At 39.9% G+C, this 20,390-nt stretch overlaps 2 protein-coding genes and 1 non-coding gene across 4 annotated transcripts in view; 2 read left to right on the top strand and 1 right to left on the bottom strand.

The window, feature by feature from the left end:
• The first annotated feature begins 520 nt into the window (after nucleotides 1–520).
• Nucleotides 521–11,986, top strand: TCP1 (t-complex 1). Its single transcript, XM_054970096.1, has 12 exons — nucleotides 521–628; nucleotides 2,685–2,770; nucleotides 3,624–3,752; nucleotides 5,576–5,673; nucleotides 5,982–6,092; nucleotides 7,483–7,664; nucleotides 7,848–7,974; nucleotides 9,741–9,916; nucleotides 10,099–10,222; nucleotides 10,541–10,733; nucleotides 11,213–11,376; nucleotides 11,642–11,986. Exons 1-12 carry the CDS (start codon nucleotides 556–558, stop codon nucleotides 11,856–11,858), a joined length of 1,680 nt encoding a protein of 559 aa, XP_054826071.1. The 5' UTR covers nucleotides 521–555; the 3' UTR covers nucleotides 11,859–11,986.
• LOC129346038 (small nucleolar RNA SNORA29) lies at nucleotides 4,664–4,798 on the top strand. Its single transcript, XR_008598685.1, has one exon. It is a non-coding gene; the product is annotated as a small nucleolar RNA SNORA29 (small nucleolar RNA).
• A 414-nt stretch (nucleotides 11,987–12,400) lies between the features above and the next one.
• ACAT2 (acetyl-CoA acetyltransferase 2) overlaps nucleotides 12,401–20,390 on the bottom strand; it is a 30,988-nt gene continuing 22,998 nt past the window's right edge. For both annotated transcript variants that reach the window (XM_054970103.1, XM_054970109.1), the window contains exons 5-9: nucleotides 20,123–20,266; nucleotides 19,166–19,288; nucleotides 14,496–14,650; nucleotides 13,359–13,469; nucleotides 12,401–12,644 (exon numbers count right to left, since the gene is read on the bottom strand). In XM_054970103.1, coding sequence (XP_054826078.1) covers nucleotides 12,477–12,644; nucleotides 13,359–13,469; nucleotides 14,496–14,650; nucleotides 19,166–19,288; nucleotides 20,123–20,266 — 701 coding nt within the window. In that variant the 3' untranslated portion in view covers nucleotides 12,401–12,476. The remainder of the gene's footprint in view (nucleotides 12,645–13,358; nucleotides 13,470–14,495; nucleotides 14,651–19,165; nucleotides 19,289–20,122; nucleotides 20,267–20,390) is intronic.

Here is a 20,390-nt window from a genome sequence, read left to right as displayed (position 1 = left end):
AGCTCATAGGCCACCTCTTTTTAAGAAGCTTTAAGTTGTTGAATCGAGGCTGGGGGGGGGGAGAGGTGTTACGGCAAACGCCACCCATGAGCAACTGAGGAGAGAAAACGAAAAGTGGGGTTCTCTTTAAAACACCAGAGCTGGGGGGAGAAGAAACACCTCTAATCAGTTCCGGTGCTTTCCCCACTCTGGAGAAACCACGCCTGCTTAGTATCGATACACTTTCTAGAACCTCCGGGAACTCATCTAACGGCCGCTACCAGCGTATGACCTGTCTCACTTGTTGCTACGCAACGGTAGGGGAGTACGCTTATTTGTTTAAAGCAAGGCCAATCAGCAGCAACAACGTAACCGACCGAATTGTAACGAGTATCTGAATTGGTTAACTTTCCTTTACATCATAGTCACTACGCGCGCCTTTCTCGACTTTTCCCACCGTTCGCTTCCCTTACTCCCAGGCGCCATCTTGACAGGCGGGGCTACCCAGAAATCGTCGCGTCGTGGTGTGCTCGCTGGTGTGCGCGCGCGGCTTCTTCGGTCTCTTTGTCCGAAAAGATGGCGGCGCTGGAGGGGCCTTTGGCGGTCCTCGGAGACCGGGGCACCGGGGAGAGCGTTCGTGCCCAGAACGGTAAAAGAAAACGCTCTCCTTGTTCTTTCGTCCTTCCATCTCGTTTTACGGCTGCTTAACTGTCATGTTATTGCCTGTTGGGGACAGTTGAGGCGCGCGCACGTGACAAAATGGGCGACTTTTCTGGCCACGCGTGACTCGTCAAGATGTATTGCTTGGGCTTATAGTGGGTGGGGTGTTGGGTGGCAAGCGATTTCATCAGAAGGAACGGCGATTGAACCTTACCTCGGAGAACGTTTTCTCTGCTATCTTACTGCCCTCTTTGTTCAAGGTCTTGCCACGGGCTTGTCAGTGTGTTCGCCAGTGCAAGATCTTTGCCATAACGAATTATTCCGCTGTGTACTGTTTTGCTGTGTTCACACCTGAAACATTTGCTCTTATTCAGTTAACAGTTGCAGTCTCCCATCCGCCCAAATTGGCCAAGTTCTGTCCCCATCCTTTTTTAATTTTAGGTGGGTAGCCGTGCTGGTCTGCCGGAGAACAGGATTTGAGTCCTGTGGCAGTTTAGAGACCAACAAGGTTTTCAGTGTGTAAGGCTTTCGAGAGTCAGAGTACCCTTCTTCAGACACAAGTAGGAAAGAAGATCTCAGAGTCTGGAGATCTGACTCTTGAAAGCTTATACACTGAAAATCTTGTTGGTCTCTAGGGTTCCACTAAACTCAAATCCTGCCATCCTTCTTTTTGCAGATAGTGAGGTTCTTCTTTCCCCTACTAAAGTGGGGCTTTAAAGATCAGGAAGAATTTTTTTTTGCAGTCTCCTAGATCTACCGGGGCATACTTTGCAATGTATGAATTGTACTGATAATCCACATGCATATCTCCCTAGTGAGGATTTGCTGCTTTGAGAATGCAGTTTATGCTGAGTTTGCATATTAGGTTCCCCCCAACATGCACCTTTACAGTACCAACAACAAAAAAAATGAAAAGCCTTATTTTAAAAAGTTTGCTAAGTGACTGGAGAGACAAAGTTCTTACAAGGGTTATCCAGATCACTTCCTTATATGGCACTTAAGGTTGAAAGATTGCTATCTCATTAGTGGCTTTTTTAAACATTGGTTTAGTGGATCATTTTGTGTACACTGTATGGGTTTGCATGAATATCAAATAAGTAACTTCATTATTGTACTTGTAGAAATTATATGATTCATTTTTATATATTGGCTTCTGTTGGTAATGGCATATTTAAAAGAATTGGTTTTAATTTTTATTTACAGGATGCATATTTTTATTTTATGCCCAATCAGGGCCGCAAAAGTGTCTAGCAATTAAAACAGAGTAATAAAATACATTGTAATGGTAATTAACAGCTAAAAGTACATATATAAAAACCAAAATACAGCAACATTAAAATAGAAGACAGGAAGGAGGGAATCACTGAATTAACACTCCACAAAAAAAGCCTTCACCACCTGATAGAAAACAGTGCTAGGAGAGGAGTAATAATCCTGTTAATGTATTTTCTTTTCTAAATCTGTAATGTTGGCATATGTAGCTAAGGCCTCCAAACTTAGTTGGAAGGTTATTTAGAAGCTGTGTTTGAATACGGGTTGATTTTTTTCTATTCAACTACCATTTAGTATGTTACAGTTCAAGTGGTTATGCTTATGGGATAAAAGAAAGAGAGCAGATTTGAAATTTGGCACTGACTAGGTTCATAGTATGCCTCCATGTGACTATTGTGTATGTGACAAAGGGAAAGTTGAGCTTATGTGCCTGTTAAGTTGTTCTAGTTATGAAATCTTCTAAATAAGAATATAGCTGTATAAGTAAGCTTAGTTCATGTGATGCATCTCTTGTGAATAAAGAGTGAATGGGTTGTATGAAGGAACTGGTTTCATAGGTTCATTACAGAGACATGGTGCACAAACTCAAGGCTTGTTCCTGCACTGCTGTGATATGCACCACCTTCTTGCTATAAACCAGGCCATAGTAAACAAAGCCCTGTCAGTTTCTTTTAGTCTTGCAATCAGGACATTCCCATTAACAGTTTGCTTTCTTTAAGGGCTTTGATTTACTTTATTTAGTGAAGACATTTCATTTGTTTCTATTGAAACAGTTATGGCTGCTGCTTCCATTGCCAACATTGTGAAGAGTTCCCTTGGCCCAGTTGGTTTGGATAAAATGTTGGTGGATGACATTGGTGTAAGTAAACATTATTTCTAGTGAGAAAGCTTTAGAGCAAAGTATATAGCACCATCAAATGTTAGAGATTAAATTTTATACACATCTTCTATAAAGGTATTTAACCGTTGCACCATACCTTGCATCTTTTGGCTGTTTAATCTATGGTAAATTTATTATTTTAAGGATTCTTAAGGATTTAGTATTCTGATTTTTGTATGTCACATATTTCTTTAAAAACTTAGAAGCCAATGGCTTTCTGACATCTACATAAAGCATGTTATAACATAGGAAACATATTTATCACAATCAAGTAATTTGCATAAAATGTCTTGCCAGAACAATAAAAGACTTCATTGAGAGCAATATTGAAGTTCATAATATGCATGTCAGTCTGAGGAACCATCCTTAGCAACTTTGCAAATACTTACAAGTTAGTTACATGTCCTGAAAAAAGAATTACTAGCCAGCTCACATCATACTGGATTTGTGAATAAGAAAAATAAGGAAAAGTCTGCAACAACAAACCCCATTCTAGTTGATCAGGATCATCCTGCCATCCTTAATGCCAGTTTTTTTATGCTTCCTCATAAACTAGCTCCAGTTTATCTAATGAGATTTATTCCCATTAAATACTCCCATTAATCACTTAAATAGCTAAGACAGCATAAGATCTGAGAGATTAATATCTATAGGTGCATTGTAGAACCTTGTTAAGAACAGCAGCCCATCCTTACCCAAAAGCTCTTGTCACTCACCCATCTAGCTAATGGGGTTTGCATATTTCATTTTCAGTATTTTTATTCAGATTATTTCATGATCATAATAAATGCTAAATGAGCACTAATAACGTTTTGTCATGTTTGGTAACTAGGACGTGACCATTACTAATGATGGTGCAACCATTCTAAAGTTGCTGGAAGTAGAGCATCCTGCTGCAAAAGTTCTGTGTGAACTAGCAGATCTACAAGACAAGGAAGTAGGAGATGGAACCACCTCTGTGGTATGTGTGCATATGTAAACTCAAGGGTTTTGAGAGCAAGTCATTGTTCTGTACTGTTATGTAAGTTTAACATTTATGCTGCTCTCAAGTTTTTTCACATTATTTCAAGTAACTGCCAAGACTCGGCTAATTTCCTGTCTTGAAGGTTTTAATACGCAATCATTCTAACATCACAACCAAAAAGTGTGAAAGTATCTGTTTTTTTCATGGAGTTTATAATTTTAAGATCAGTTCCGTATATGTAATTTTCCGATTGTGTGAAAGCATTAACACAAACTAATGATAATTGAAGCAGCATTCAGGTGACTTGTTGAGCCTGAGGATTTATGTTGGAGAACATATCTAAGTATGATTACTTGGAAGTAAGCCCCATACAGTTTTAGTACGACTTGGTTGCACTTGACTTGTTTAGGACTGTAATCTTAGTCTGTAACTGAAATTCAACTGCACAAGTTTTATTGGTACTATCAACAGGAAGTTTCCAACAATCCGTGCATGGAAGTTTCCCCACAATTTTCTCTGTTCCTGGACCTATCTCTTGACTTTTGGAAAGATCACTTCTGGGATTGTAGGATCCTCTGCCATGATGGAACAGGATGAACTTGACCCTTTTATTCATTGAAACAGTGCTTATAGAAGAGGAAGGAGTAATTAATGCCCCCCCCCCTCTCAAATCAGCCCTCCCAACCCGGTGGCTGTTTCATGAGTTCTGTGACCCTAGGAATGATCTTTTGGGAGTTAGAATACTTCAGAAACAGAGAAGCATGCATAAAAACTCCCTGTTCTGTGCAAAGGCCAATATATTCTGTCAGTAAGCATTACATATATAATACTAAGTCAGTATTTTTGGTGGGGTGTGATCCCATAGCCATTTAGAATACTCTTTTTACTGTTAAAACTATAGGCAAACCCTTCCCATTTGACTACCATCTATTTGCTCTACAAAATAGGTGGCTATGCTTATGGGATAAAAAAAAGACTGCCAAAGTCTGAAGGAGAAGAATAATACTGTCTTCTTCCTACATGAAATGGCAGAACATGTTAGATAAAATTTTTAGATTGAGAGAGAACATGCAGTTATAGCTTGCTTTATAATGGTATACTGTGGTTAATTTTTGCAGACTGGTTGTGCATATTTGTATAACAAATGCGTATGCTTCCCCAGTTCTGACTCATGCATAAAACTGTGTTTGTCTTGAGTGAACAGTGTCTTACTTCCCTAGTCACTTCACATGAACACAGGAACAAATCTCTTTCTACACTACCACTCTATCCTCCTAACTTTAGCAGTAAACAACAGAATGTAACATGTTAGACGCCTATGTTCCTCCCCAACAAGCACATAAAACAAAATGGGAAGAATAGCTATCACTCTTCCTCTTGATCGTCAGAAGGAGTCTTTTTTCTAGTACTTGCTTGAGAAAATGGTGGCTTCACGGACAGTAGAAGCAATAAAGCATCTCTAGGATCCACCCCTCACATTCTATCTCCTTATGCGCTCTGCTATCCTCAGCTTGCCATCTGTCAGAAAATCCTTTGAACCAGCCTTTGTTCCTTTAAAATCCCAGTGTTGGCCTCCATGGTCTACTGTAGTAATTGGACCAAATAGAGGGATGGGGACTGTGATTAGAAGGCCTGATTTGCCCTAAATATCTCAGGTTCTCACTTATCTGTAGTAAGTTATAGGTACTAAAATTGTATACAAAGTAACTTGTATTAACATTGTATTTCCTCTTCATTGAAATGGTCTTCTGTTTCTCATTGAGCGTTTGACTCGCAATGAGTACTTTGTATTTTGCCTGATCGTGTATCTTTTATGACAGGTAATTATTGCTGCAGAACTCTTGAAAAATGCAGATGAATTGGTTAAACAGAAAATTCATCCTACTTCCATCATTAGTGGATATCGTCTTGCTTGCAAGTAAGAAATGCCTATATGTACAGGCAAGCATTTTTAGCCTTGCCTGCTAAGTTTTGAATTTACCTGAGAATTTAAAATGAAGGGCAATCTAATGTTGTCCTTCAACAGACAGTGTGGTGATAACATACTGGTGGTCCACTTATCCTTTGCATCATTTACAAAAGTATAAAATGCTTTCCCTTAATATAAGATTTAAATAACTTGTATAATAATTAAATTGGCAAAGGATTGAACATTAGAATAACTTTGTTACAGTATTAAAAATGAAATTCTAATAATTCTGGGAAAACATTTTTTTTGCTAAACAGAGAAGCAGTTCGTTACATCAATGAAAATCTTGTTATAAACTCAGATGAGCTGGGCAGGGACTGTCTGATTAATGCAGCTAAAACATCTATGTCCTCCAAAATCATTGGAGTGTATCCTTTCAGTTCACAGTGAAAAGTTGTGATGTACTTATGGAAACAGGATCGAGCAATACCTCTCAATGAGGAAAAATGTTTTACCTCTTTTCAATTTAATCATCAAGAGAAGACATTCAGTATGATAAGTAGGGGGAATTGTATGGGGAATTTTGGAAGAGAAAAGGCGGGATGTATTAATGTATGAACGTTATTTATTATTTTAAGAATCTTGAGGTTTAGAGTTCTTACTATTATGATTTTGTAAATCGTAATTAATTGTAAATTATAAATAATTAAGAATATTATATATGGGACACTGATGTACATTAAGAATTTTAAAGGGGAGGGATTAGACACAGGTTTGAAAATGTAAATAGGAGGAATATGTAATTGCTTCCTGCTTCTTTTCAGCCTGTTGGGTATGGCTGAACCATCTCTTCCTCCTCCTTTTCAAACAATGACTCCTTGGCACAGAGGCAACCTGTTTCTGAATCTTGACACGATGCCATTTTTGGTCTGGACCAGCAATGGCACCTGGCATTTTGGGGGCTAAAGCTGAGATGTCTCTGGGAAATCCCTCAGCCACCCCAAAATAATATGTGCCTTGATTTCCCTGTCACACCTTGTAAGATCCAGGCAGAGAGAGATGGCCCTTATTACTCTCCCAGACTGGCAGGACAATGAATGAAGCAACAGTTTACAGCAGGACATGTACATTCCATGTTGTTTCATGCTGCCTGATTTCTTTAGCAGTGAGATTATAGAGTACATATCAAGTCTCCTTAAAACATTTCACAATTTGTTTCACAATATGTGTTCCAGAAGGAAACAAACACTTTTCTGGGTACCCAGGCTTTATCTAGCTATACGTAATTTTCTTATGTGTTTCTAGCTGCTTTTGTGATCCGTGCAAGATATAGGTGGGGTACAAGTTGGGGCTGTGAGGAATTATGGGAACAGGGGATCTCACCCCTCAAAATTTCTTCCTTCACACATCTCTTAGGGGCTTGAATAGGCTGATTTCCCCTTCCCTCTTTTCCTTTAATGGATGGTAATCTACTCTCAATGTTTTGTCTGTTTAGGAGAATTTCCAGGCCATTCTAAGTGATTTTTCCCCTTTGATTAGTTTACAGAGTCATATCTTTCTTTATGCCTGGGGAGTCTTCTTAGTATACAGAAAACCCTTTCTCTGTGGGTTGCATTGCTGCTTTTGTCAGCTTACTATTAGATGTAGTGATAGTTGAATTAATGCAGACCGTTGTTAGAGAATTTGTATCTCTAAAATGACATTGGCCTTCGCTACTGCAAAATCCTATTCTACTGATTTATTAATTTACCTTAATATGACACATTTCATGAACTCTTGATACAACTATTCTTATTTACCTTAATAGTCTTCTTGCAGTGACAATGATTTTTTTGCCAACATGGTAGTGGATGCTGCACTTGCAGTTAAATATACAGATCAAAAGGGTCAAGCACGTTATCCCATCAACTCTATTAATGTGTTGAAGGCACATGGCCGCAGTCAGGAGGAGAGCATTCTTGTAAATGGCTATGCATTGAACTGTGTTGTGGGATCCCAAGGTAAGGCTAAAATCTTGGGTTTTTGGAAGGATGTGGCTGGAACTCATTTTCTGGAATTTGCCCTGTTCTGTACAATGATATGTAACTACAGTTTAAACATCCAGTAAACTAAATGCTGGCTGTAGCTTTTCAAATCTTGTAAAGCTGTATTGGAATAAAGCGTCATTGGTGTGTTTTTTTTAGGCATGACCAAAAGAATAGTTAATGCAAAGATTGCATGTCTTGACTTCAGCCTGCAAAAGACTAAAATGAAGCTTGGTGTTCAGGTGGTTATTACAGACCCTGAAAAACTGGACCAGATCAGGCAGAGGTATGCTGTTACTTTTTTAAAAGCTGAAGTTGTAAAATGTTATTTCTAAACTTGTCAGTTGACTGTCATACATAATTATAAGATTAAGAGTTTGTCTTAATCAAATTGATTTTTATCACTAAATGATATTATTTCTGTGTGTTCATATCAAATATCAAATTACAATCTGGAGTCATAAGAATTGTACAGCATTCGTTTTTAAATTCTGTGTGCTTGCTAAGCTGTACAGAAGCCAGTTCAGTTTGAGTTGGCTATTAAAGAACAGCACTGATTTTGAGTTTTAATTGTACTTCTATAGGGTAGTGTAGCAACATCAATTTATGGTTAACATGAGAAAGATTTAAAGCAGTTTATCCTTCTCCCTCATAACTCCAGAAAAATGCTCTTCCTGATGAAAAATTTCCAAGGCCCAGCAAATTTTTGTTTTGTGGCCCGAAGTTGGTGTGTCTCGGGATCCCGAGAGCTCAGTTGCATTAAGAGCATCAGAGTATCTGCACTTGTTATACAATGTTGCTGCTGTGTAAATTAAAATAGTAGAGCAATATTTGTGTAGTCTGGTCCATTTATTTCTTCTGGTCAGCAAAGTGCTGCCTGTGTGTCTCTACCTACATAACAAGCTTGTAAAGGCATCTTCTTCTTGGGGAGGGTTCCTGAACTCCCTTTCCTTTAGGGAAATTGGCAGGAAAATTATTGGTTCATGTGGAAGCAAGATCACAGATGGGTTTGGTGCTATAGTTAGAGGTTGTTTTAAGTTGTACTATATTGAACAACTGTGCTTATGGTTAGAAATTGTTGGCTTAAGATCTGGACCAGTACTTAAAGGAACAGATTGCTCATCTAGGATAGTGGTTATAGTGAGCAAAGATGCCTTTCAGGGAAGCTTGTCTTGCCATTACTGATCTTCTCATTTAGGAACCTTTAATAATCTTGCAAGGAATTCCGTAGAAGATAGGTTGAAGTATCTGTTAGGGAATTTGGGGAAATCCCCTGTATGCCAGGTAAAATCCATTGATCTATATTACTTAATGCTTCTGAATGAATCCTTTATGCACTCTTTCTGTTTAACATTCTTGTTTCTACAATTAACAATAACAGTGAAGGCCTCAAAAAGCACAGCAAGCACTGCAATTTTCATTACACACCAAAGGTTACAATTGTTTATGCCTACAACTTTTAGCCCAGGCCTTGGCATGTCTTTTCCATGTTACGTTATGAAACTATTGGTGCCATGTAGAATGTTTGTATTAGTGACCTTTCTAAATGCTAGTCATGACCTGTCAATCCATCATATTGAGGAAATCATGTAATTTGATTATTTGAAGAACTGACTGTTTATAGAACTGTATGAGATCCTCTGTACTGTAAACAATATTGTCTTGTATTGTTGGAAAGGTATAAATGCAGATGCTGCCAACTTACTGTTACACATTCAGCTGTAAGAATGCATGCATCAATGTTATTTCTCTAAACAAATCTTATTCTTTTTATAACCACCATTGTTTGTTATCTTGAAAAGTTTCTTCAGACCTGAAAAGGGGGAAATCTAAATTGGCTACTCAGTTTTCCCCCAACAGTATCCTTCCTGAATTCTTCACAGGTTTGAGATGCAACTTTTACATGCCTATTAATACAATTAGGGACAGGGGAGATGCATTAAATCTCAGAAGGTTGACAAACATGCCCCATTCTGTTTTTTTCCCAACAGCTTTACCACTGACCTTGAATTTTGTTGTTATTAACTAATTCATACATGCTATCTTATGCAGAGAGGCTGACATCACTAAAGAGAGAATTCAGAAAATCCTGGTTACAGGAGCCAATGTTGTTTTGACCACTGGTGGCATTGATGACATGTGTCTGAAATACTTTGTGGATGCTGGTGCCATGGCTGTACGCAGAGTTCTAAAGAGAGACCTTAAACGCATTGCTAAGGCTGCTGGAGGTAATTACGGTTCAGGATCTGCACTTTAAATCTATTCCATAGCTTGTGATGTTAATAGAAAACTAAAATACTTGGAATTGTAGTACTACTCACAGTTGGGCTGGAAAACAAATTATTAGTTTGGGATTGCTTGATGTAAATAGGTGTATAATATTAAAAGCCTTGTTTTTTGCCTTTATAAGCCACCATTTGTTCTACCCTGGCAAACCTGGAAGGTGAAGAAACCTTTGAAGCATCAATGCTGGGGCAGGCAGAAGAGGTGGTTCAGGAGAGAATTTGTGACGATGAATTGATCTTAATTAAGAAGTAAGAAAAGTTTTAAGTTGATAAAATACAGTCTAATTTAATGATTTGAAATAGTTTCCCATTTAATTGCTGCCATGCTGTTTTAGTAGCGTGAGCAGTTATACGCGTGGGGTAGATTATCCTCAGTCATCTGTAAGTGATATGGTGAGACCAGGAATGTCTCCTCTTTACTGATTGATCTGGACACTTACTAGCTACATAATGACTATCTGGAAGCTCAAAAAATATAACTATTGAGGCAAGAGGATAATTAATTAGAATTCTTGTTAATTATTCTAGGAAAGTATCTTTTTAACATACCTTACATCTTTTCAACAGTACTAAGGCACGAACAACAGCCTCCATTATATTACGAGGAGCAAATGACTTCATGTGTGATGAAATGGAGCGATCTCTGCATGATGCTCTGTGTGTTGTCAAAAGAGTGCTAGAATCAAAGTCTGTGGTACCAGGAGGTGGTGCTATTGAGGCTGCACTTTCCATTTATCTAGAAAATTACGCAACCAGCATGGTAAGTGATCTGATGGTTTAACAGAGATGCATTTTTGCATGTCACCTTGGGTTTTGGCGGTTCTTTGGAGCAGCCATATGGTGGATCCATCCAATAAACAGAACTGTTTATTGGATGGATCCACCACAAGGATAATGGATCTTCACCACTTTACCCTTCCCTCAGCAATCCTTTTTGACTGTGAGAGAGTTTATTCCTGGGCTTCTGGGGCTCCTTTAGGAAGGACCGTTTCATCCCCTTCACCTCCATGGCATATATTGGTCCATGCAGGTGCTGCAGTCCTGAGATTAAACTGTCCCAGGGTTGGAAAGGACTGTTGCAGGTGAAAGGAATATGTACAACTTAGTGCATTTTGCTGCCAGTTCATTGGAATCCAAATAAAAGTTTATGAAATAGATCTTTTACTCTGTTAATGCAGTACTAGGTTTAAAGCATTGAAAGTTAATAAGTCAACTTCTCTTACTTTTTTTTTAAATTAGGGATCACGTGAACAGCTTGCTATTGCAGAATTTGCAAGATCTCTCCTAGTAATTCCAAATACATTAGCAGTGAATGCTGCTCAAGATGCCATAGATCTTGTTGCAAAACTCAGGGCATTTCATAATGAAGCTCAAGTCAATCCTGAACGGAAAAATTTGAAATGGTAGGTATCTATGAAAAGGGGGCAGTGACATAATAGTGGGCAACTATTAAACTAGTTTCACTGTTCTCATAAAAACAGTAATTCTTTAACATGCTGATCTTAAATCATTTACCTCTAAGTTGTATGTCAAAGATACGTTTGTGACAATTGATAGACTTTGCTGTATCTAGTACAGAAAAATTCAAAGTGGGATTCGGTTTGGGATAAGGCCATTTTGAAATTGATGTATCAGCTTCATGCTTACTTAGGTTTTTTGTCTTTGAAGGATTGGCCTTGATTTAGTCAATGGAAAACCACGTGATAATAAGCAGGCTGGTGTTTTTGAGCCTACCATGGTCAAAACCAAGAGTTTGAAGTTTGCGACAGAAGCAGCAATTACTATTCTTCGAATTGATGACCTTATTAAGTTACATCCTGAAAGTAAAAATGAAAAAGGCGGGTGTTATGAGGATGCTGTTAACTCTGGAGCAATTGAAGACTAAATGGATTTTTTATTTAACTGTGTTCCTGTAAAATTCTTTCTAGTCCTGTAGTTAGTGGTATGTTAATAAAACGAACTGTCCATCCTGTTCACTCCCGTAAGATTAATGAATAAATGAAATAAGAACCATGTTTTGTATTTGTCAGTGTTGTGGGGCATGGGAAAGTTGACCCCTTCCTCAGTTCTTTATATATAGCAGGGAACTGAAGGAGGGTTGAATTCAAGCAGCTCCTAGTGCACTCAAGAGGGGACTACTCTCTTGTGATATGCAGCAGTGAAAAGATCAGAGAAGAGCCTGTTGATTCATTCTTTGCTTGTGCAAGGAAGGGAGTAAGTAGTGATTTAATCTAGCTTGTTGCTGTACTAAGCTAATGTCGGTGGACACTTCATAGCAAAAGTAATACAATTATGGAAACTTTGCTGTGGGAAGAGGAGAGGCAGCGTACATCCTGTAGTAGGGAAAATTATACTGTTAGCTGATTCTGATTTGACTCTTTTAAATGAAGGAAGCAGGCAGTATTATAGACATACAGAGATATAAAATGAAATACAATCAGAGCTTTATGAGTAAAATGCAAGCCATGCTATACATTAGTACAGAAGTAAGGGAAAGTTTCCATTATCTTTCTACACACATAGCTATGCCCATCCCTCCTCCTATACATAAAGCAGCAATTCCCCGCTTTTTGCCTGTTCGTTCCAGTGCATGCACTAAAGTAACAAGGATGCGACCACCAGATGCTCCTAGAGGATGACCAAGTGCAATAGCTCCACCTTCAGTGTTAACCTGCCAAACAAAACAGAAACAGATGTATAATCACACAAAAATTGTGCAGGTTTTTTTCTTTACTTTTGTTACTGTTCACATACTGCTGAGTGTGTGCAGTATGACCTGGACATGTATATAAAGTCTGCTCATCTTCCTTTCCCAGATTTTCTATTCCCTTTAAAAATATCTGGGTCCTGTAGTCTAAGTATATGACACTGTTGTAATAGGGATTTTAAAAGCACAACCTAGCCTTTTGACCACAGTACTTGAGGGGCTTGTAGTTGCCAAGTGATTACACAGGCTCCTTAGTGCTAGCCTACTCTGATGCTGGTTTTTAATGCTCTCTTAGATTTGAAAGCATACTGTTTGCTTTTCCTAAGTAGGTACTGCAAGACAGGTGATGTCTTACCTGCAGATCATGCTAATTATGCTTTTCATACCGGACAACTGAACTGTTTTTCCTAACTTCTACCCTTCTTTTCTCCTGCCACCCTTTTTCATTTTTAGCTTGAAGTATTTGAGTTAACATTTGTTAGGACAGTAGCCCTGTTCTTTCTTACGAGCAATCATCATGGGGTCACTTTCAGGAGCTTTGGACATTAATTGTTCTCTAGTACAAATTTATTTGCACTCCTTCCTCCCTATTGGGCCAGCACTGCAGAAAATATAATCCATTAGCTTGCTTGATTCTAGTATCTCTGGCAATGTATTTTCGTGGCCATGCTAACATACCTTTTCAGGGTTTAATTTTAGCTCTCTTGTTACTGCTACAGATAGTGAAGCAAAAGCCTCATTAATTTCAAACAGATCCACTTGGTCCATTGTCCAACCTGCTTTTTCAACCTGGAAGACAAAATAATGTTAAAACAGATTCATACTAGCATGGTACTTTATCTTCAAGATGGGGACAATGAAGGCTAGAACAGATTCCAGGCACTATTCAAATAAGGTGGTGCTCCAGATCATTGGTGTATGAATTAACATTAAGGTTGTAATATTAAGGACTGAACACAACAGAGTACTAAATTTTGTTTGGCACTACGAGGACATGGAAGAACCAAATACAGATTGGGGCCATGTCACTGACAAAGTATGCATGGCAGAGGAGTGGTATTCCTTATCAATAATAGCTCCTTCCCCCGCAACCAGGAGAGGGCCATTTTAAGCTGCTGGTGGGGGGGAAAGACTCTTGTCCCCCTACTAAAGCCTGAGTTTAGTAGCTCCCTTTTTCAGGTACCTGAAAATCTTGTTGGTCTCTTAGGGTGCCACTGGACTCAAATCATGCTGTTAATAGTTTCTAGTCAAGACATTAGTACTCTTCTCCTTGTCCTTTCAAAGACTCAGCAGTATTTTATAGAATAAGAAAATCTGGAAGATGCTTGATTTCCATCATTCCTACAATTTGGATATTCTTTGTTTAAGCACACTATCCATTGTCCAGACTAACGTGGCTACCCATCTTGATCTATATCCATTGCCCAGTTTCTTTCCCTCTAGAGGAACAGAGTCCAAGTGGGGCTCATTTATACCCATGTGCAATGTGCCCACAAGTAAACAAGAATATGAATTCATATGAATATGAATACCCATGTGCAATGTGCCCACACTTTCCAAGTTCATTAATACACTGGATGCACTTGACCCTCTGTTTTTTTTCAGAACACCCTCTCCTGCCCCCCCGCCCCCAATTGCAAATAACTATATCCAGATTTCCTGGATGTCCAGTCAGACAGGGTGACGTTTTGGCATCAAGGTCCATTAGCAAAGAAAGTACAGAACATACTTCCTGTTCCTAATACTAGTTTTGTTTTCAGGGTTAACTAGTTACTCCAAAGCAATCAGCACCTTGTGTTACTGTTATTTACTTACAGCTTTCTTTATGGCTGGTGCAGGCGCTATCCCCATTACAGAAGGGTCTACACCAACTTGAGCCCAAGACACAATCTGTACCAAAGGTGTAAGACCTCGTCTAAGTGCTTCGGCTTTCTTCATAAGAATTACAGCTGCGGCACCATCATTCAAACCTAAAGACAGGAATAACTGCTCTGTTAAAAAAATGAACATGAACAACACTTTCTAGGTGACAGTTGGTAGACATACTGTGTTGGATCCCATGGAACATTTCTGCTCATACAAGAGATCTTGTGCAAGCAGAAACAAGAAATTCATTACAAGCAGCCCTTATACTAAGTCAACGATCCCATCTTTCATTTCCACTTGCACAAGAAATAGCAAGATATATTTCAGCATACCTCCCACTGACCTTCAAACAAATCATACTGCACTTCTCATGTGGATGGTAATAACTGCAGTCTTGTGATATTTGTAGACACCACCATTGGACCAGAAGTTAAAAAATCAGTTCTTGATCTTACAGTAGAGCTCTTGTGAAACATCCAGCACAAAAGTAAATTTTCTGCTATTTACATAGAGGGATCCAACGCATTACATTGCAAATAATGCATATCCTTTTCCTTTTTGCCATCCTTGCTTTGGCAGAAGAAGGTTATCCTGAGAAAGGATGGTTCATGGAAGGTTCTGTGAGAAATGTGGACTTTGAACAAGGATTTAGAGGGAAAACTGATAATAGAAATGTTATAACTCAATTTTTAATCTAACCACCTCTTAATCAAGCTTTACCTTCAACTTTCTCCTGTCTGTCATATAAAAATTAAGTCCTTGCTCAAAACCTTTGTGAAGGCAAAATGTATCAAGAAGTTCTTACAAATCCCATTCATTTCAGTGGGAGCTACATAGCAGAAGTGGCTGGTGAGCCTATGCCTCAAGTACTGAATAAACACTTAGCTTATGCTTGGTGCTAAATTTTCAAGTAGCGAAACTAACAGTACACGCTGTTCACTAGCAAGAAAACAAACTGAGTTGTGTACACTTAGGAGCAACACTGAAACATTAACCATGTACTCCTAAGCCCATTCAGCAGCCTTAGAAGGGTGAAATTCTGATGAGAATTGCTCTGCAAGAGATTCTGGAAAAGGTGACTTTGAATTGTCCTGTGGTTTTCAACAAGTCCTGGTATCATTATTCCTAATGCAGACTATCTGTATTGTCTATCAGATGGGTAAATTTCAGAAAAACAATGAGGAATACAGAGAAAACAGAAGATATAATGGTTTCGATTTTTTTAAAAATGAGCAAAAGTAAAAACAGCCACTAGGCCTGTCCAGCAAATTCTTGTGCAAGAGCTTGCACAACAGTTCATGAAGTGATACAGTAGACTTTATAGTTGTACCTGTTCCCTCTTGTGCAAGAGGTTGAGCAGGTTCTTGCGCAAGCAGAATTTAGATTTAGTTTCACATTTCTAGTGCAATACTATTAATAACATTCGATTCATATACCGCCCTTCAGGACAATACCCACGCAGACCAGTTTACAAAGTATGTCATTATTATCCCCACAACAATAATCACCCTGTGAGGTGGGTAGGGCTGAGAGAGCTCCTTGAAGCTGTGACTGACCCAAGGTCACCCAGCTGGCTTCAAGTAGAGGAGTGGGGAATCAAACCCGGCTCTCCAGATTAGAGTCCCATGCTCTTAACCACTACACCATACTAGCACAGTGATCCCCAATGTTGCCCATCATCATCATCTCTGTGGTCTACCAAGTATTTTTAGAAATTGGGTGGGGCTGAATACTTGCTCAGCAGAGCTTCTGATTGGGTGGACACTTAGGGTTGCCAGCCTCCAGGTAGCAGCTGGAAATCTCCAAGAATTACAATTTATCTCCAGCTGACAGTGGCAGATTATAAAATAACTTTGTTTCATAGGCAGCTGCCACTGCAGTGTTGGTTTTGTTATCTCACTCCTTTTTTCCAGTGTAATTTTTAAATTATCCCACTTTTCCACTACACTTGGGCTTCCTCTGTATATCTGGCTTCGTCTCCGGCAGCAGCCATTTAGTGGTTGTGCCCACTACACTGTACCAAGATACCCACAGGCTCAAAAGGTTGGGGCTTTGGATACTTCACTCCATTTGCACAATTTTGATGTGGGTTTTGTTACTGGGGACAAAAAGATTGGATAAGGCTGAAATAATCTGAAGAAATTTGTATGTAGAAGAGTAGGACACTTGGAATAATAGGAAGCTCTGAAGAATAAAGTAATTGTCATGGGCAAACCCATCCTGCCTCACTCAAGTTCAAAGCTTTAGGAAGAATAGAACAGTCTTAGGTTGCATTCATGCGTCACATTCCATGGTTAAGGAAAAATGCATACATGCTCAGTTTGAAAAGTGCCAGTGTGGAGTGGCAGTCAGAGTGTCAGACTGGGATCTGGAAGGATCATGTTCAAATACCCACTCTGCCACTGAAACTGACTGGGCAACATTGGGCTAGGCCCTCTCAGCCTAACCTTCCTCACAGAGTGAACACAGGGGAGATGATGCTGTAAGCGGCTTTGGCTCCCCATTGGTGAGAAAAACAGGGTACAGCTATTTAAAAGAACCATGATGACGTGAGGCGGGAGGGAGGAGAAGAAAAGCAATGCACCTATGCAAACCTTGCAACAAGTCATATTCATACACGTTTTTCCTTACTCATGGTTATATGTGACACCTGAATGCAGCCATTATGATCTCAAAATATTTTGGTTGAGAGAAACTCTTGCTTACTTTTTCTTATAATTTTTAGAACAAAGCATGCTCTTAAAATTCTAAAACAATCCTTTAGGGCTCCGTATTTCATATATTATTCATGTTTCCCATTGAAGCCAAATAAAATGTAAATTATTTATTTGATTTCTAGTCCACCCTCCCCGCAAGTGGGCTCAGGGCAGGTTACAAGGGTATAAATACATTTAAAATCACAATAAAATCACATCATCATGATGATAATAAAATATAGTAAAATACGGTTCCCATGATAGTGGTCTATACCATCCACCCCTGCCAAAGACGCACGGTGGGGGGAGGTGACTGCCATTATGGTCACATTATGAGTCATGTGGTGGGGGTAAGATGACTATACAGCCCCCCCCCACAGGAGACCGGTAGAGAGGCTCACCAAATGGATACGAGACTGGCTTCAACCATATGCCTGGCAGAACATCTCGGTTTTATAGGCCCCCGAAAGGATAAGAGATCTTAGTGGGCCCGAGTATCTACGAACAGAGTTCCACCAGGTTGGACCCAGGACCAAGACAGCCCTGGCTCTGGTCAAGGCCAGTCGAGCCTCCCTGGGGCCAAGGACCACCAATAGGTGTTTATCAGCTGATCAAAGCACTCTCCAGGGTACATACAGCAAGAGACGGTCCCACAGGTATCCCAGTCCACTAAGGGCTTTATAAGTCAAAACCAAAACCTTGAATCTGATCCGGAACTCCACGGGAAGCCAGTGTAACTGCTTCAAGATGGGAGTTATGTGTGCCCTATATGGAGCACCAGTTAGGACACACACAGTAGCATTCTGGACCCATGGTAATTTCTGGATCAGACCCAAGAGAAGCTCAGCATAGAGTGAGTTACAGTAGTCTCACCTGGAGGTGATCGTTGCATGGATCACTGTTGTTAGGTCATGGGTCGAAAGGTAGTGGGCAAGCTACCTGACCTGCCGAAGATGGAAGAAAGCAGACTGGGCAACTGCTGTGACCTGGGCCTCCATTGATAAGGAAGTATCCAACATCACCTCTAGGCTCCTGACTTCTGGAATGGGCACAAGTGGTGTCCCATCAAAGGTTGGGAGCCAGATCCCCATACTCAATGGCCCACAACCGAAGTAGAGGGACTCCATCTTTTGGGGATTCAGCTTCACCTATTGAAACTGATGCTGTCATGTAAATGAGGCAGGGCAAGAACATTTGGAGGAAAGAGAATGACTGATAAAGTGACTGAGGATGCAAGAGGAGCCATGGCATCTGCAGCCAGCCTGAAAAACCACCTGCCTACTCTTTACAGCCCTATGTTGAAACATTCTCATTTAGAACACCTTTTTTTATTGGACATAGGAAAATTCTGGGTTGGGGGGAGTGGGTTCCACAACTTTAAGTGCAGACTGAGTAACTTACTTTGGAGCCCATGTGGACTGGATTCTAAAAAAGTGCTGTTCTTTTGTCTTTGTATATGAGTGTGTGTGCTTCTCTGCATGCACTGGCAGGTGCCTACAATACAATCTGCCAGCCTCCACGATTGGAGCTGGCGTGAAGAATTTGTAAATTCCTTTTGCTTGTATTACCCTAGAGTTGTGTTTGGTACTTATAAAGTTATTTAGTTAAGAATCATTGCAGTGATTCCTCTTGCACACACTGATCACAGGTCAGAGCTACCTCATACCCCTTGGGGCCAGCTGTACCCCTGGGCACCTGTCCTAGCACAAGGGGAAGTCTCTAGGTGCTGGGGATAGAAATCAAGAGGGGTGGCATGTGTACAGAGAAATTCCAGTGCTGACCTCAAAGTTGTTGGAGGGAACAGAATATGAGCTTCCCAATCTCAGCTTCGCAAGTGGGGCAACATACTGGAGATTCTCACTGGAGTGAGGAAGGCCATGACAGAGGCCTTCATTTTTTTTTAAAAGCTGCGCATAAACAAACCTGAAGCATTTGCTGCAGTCACAGTTCCTGTTCCATCAGTCACAAAGTAAGGCTTTAGCTTTGCCATTGCTTCTAAGTTACTACCATGTCGGGGGTGCTCATCTGTTTTAACTTCAACAGGACCTGCAAGGCAAGGCAGCAAGTAATATTATAGTCATTACACATTTCAGATGAAGAACAAAGAATTTTGTCTGCATCTACCCTGCTCTTCTTTGGAGGTTAGGACTAGCTTTATCTTTATTGCTTTATCTAGTCTTTCTGCACAATCTGCAAGTTTTAACAAACAAGAATATTTTTATACGTTTGGTGTCGCTTTGGATCAATCTAAACCAGTACCTGGCTGATTTGGACCTGCTACCTTTATAATCTCAGCTTAGCAAAAGAGAGGAACCTACTAATCAACAATAAAGAAAGAACGTGCAAGCAGGGGTGGCTTGTTCTCCAGCCTCTGTGCTAGGACTTAGTTGGGGAGAATTGTGGCAGTCTATTGATTCTCCACAGGGACCAGTGGAGCCTGTTTTGTTCCCCCTTGTTTTCTCTACACCCTTTCCCTCTCAGTCTCAGCAGGTTCAGACAGCATTTATTTAAAGTTTGGATGTATTGTTTCAATGTGCATTCCCTTACACTTACCTACAAAATGCTCATACAGGGACTCTGTGTCCACAAGAGCATGCGAGGGCTCCGATTCAAAGCCAATATATTCAGGGTTCAACAAACTGTGCTAGAACAGAACTTCTTAAAGTTAACCCCTGAATACTTCTGAAAAATAACAGTCTCCTTTTGCCTTTTTTCTTTCTTAAACCACTTAGAAACATGTTTTGAGAGACATCCCCATCATTTAGTTTTTCTCTAAGTCAGTGGTGACCAACTTTTAAAGCCTTATTATGATGTCCCATTACCCGGGCTGGGGGGGAGGGAGGAATAAAAGAAGAGAACCATGCACATGTGCACACACACCTTTTCTGGAAGGAACAAGGACAGGGATAATCTCTTTCTCAAAATAGCCAGCCTTCTGGGCATTTTCAGCCTTGTTCTGTGACCTCACAGCCAGCTGGTCTTGTTCCTCTCGACTGACTTGCCATTGCTTGGCCACATTTTCAGCTGAAACAGAAAATAAAGGAAACTCTCAAATATGTATGCCTATCAGGGTGGGCTTGGAATTATAATGAGTGCAAAAGGCAATGGCGTAGTCTCTTTAAACTTCATCCGTGGATCACTTTTCAAT

This window comes from Eublepharis macularius, chromosome 1 (genome assembly GCF_028583425.1).
Source record: "Eublepharis macularius isolate TG4126 chromosome 1, MPM_Emac_v1.0, whole genome shotgun sequence".
NCBI lineage: Eukaryota > Metazoa > Chordata > Lepidosauria > Squamata > Eublepharidae > Eublepharis > Eublepharis macularius.
The sequence above is the reverse complement of the archived record's forward strand: the minus strand, read 5'-3'. Positions and strand labels throughout refer to the sequence as shown.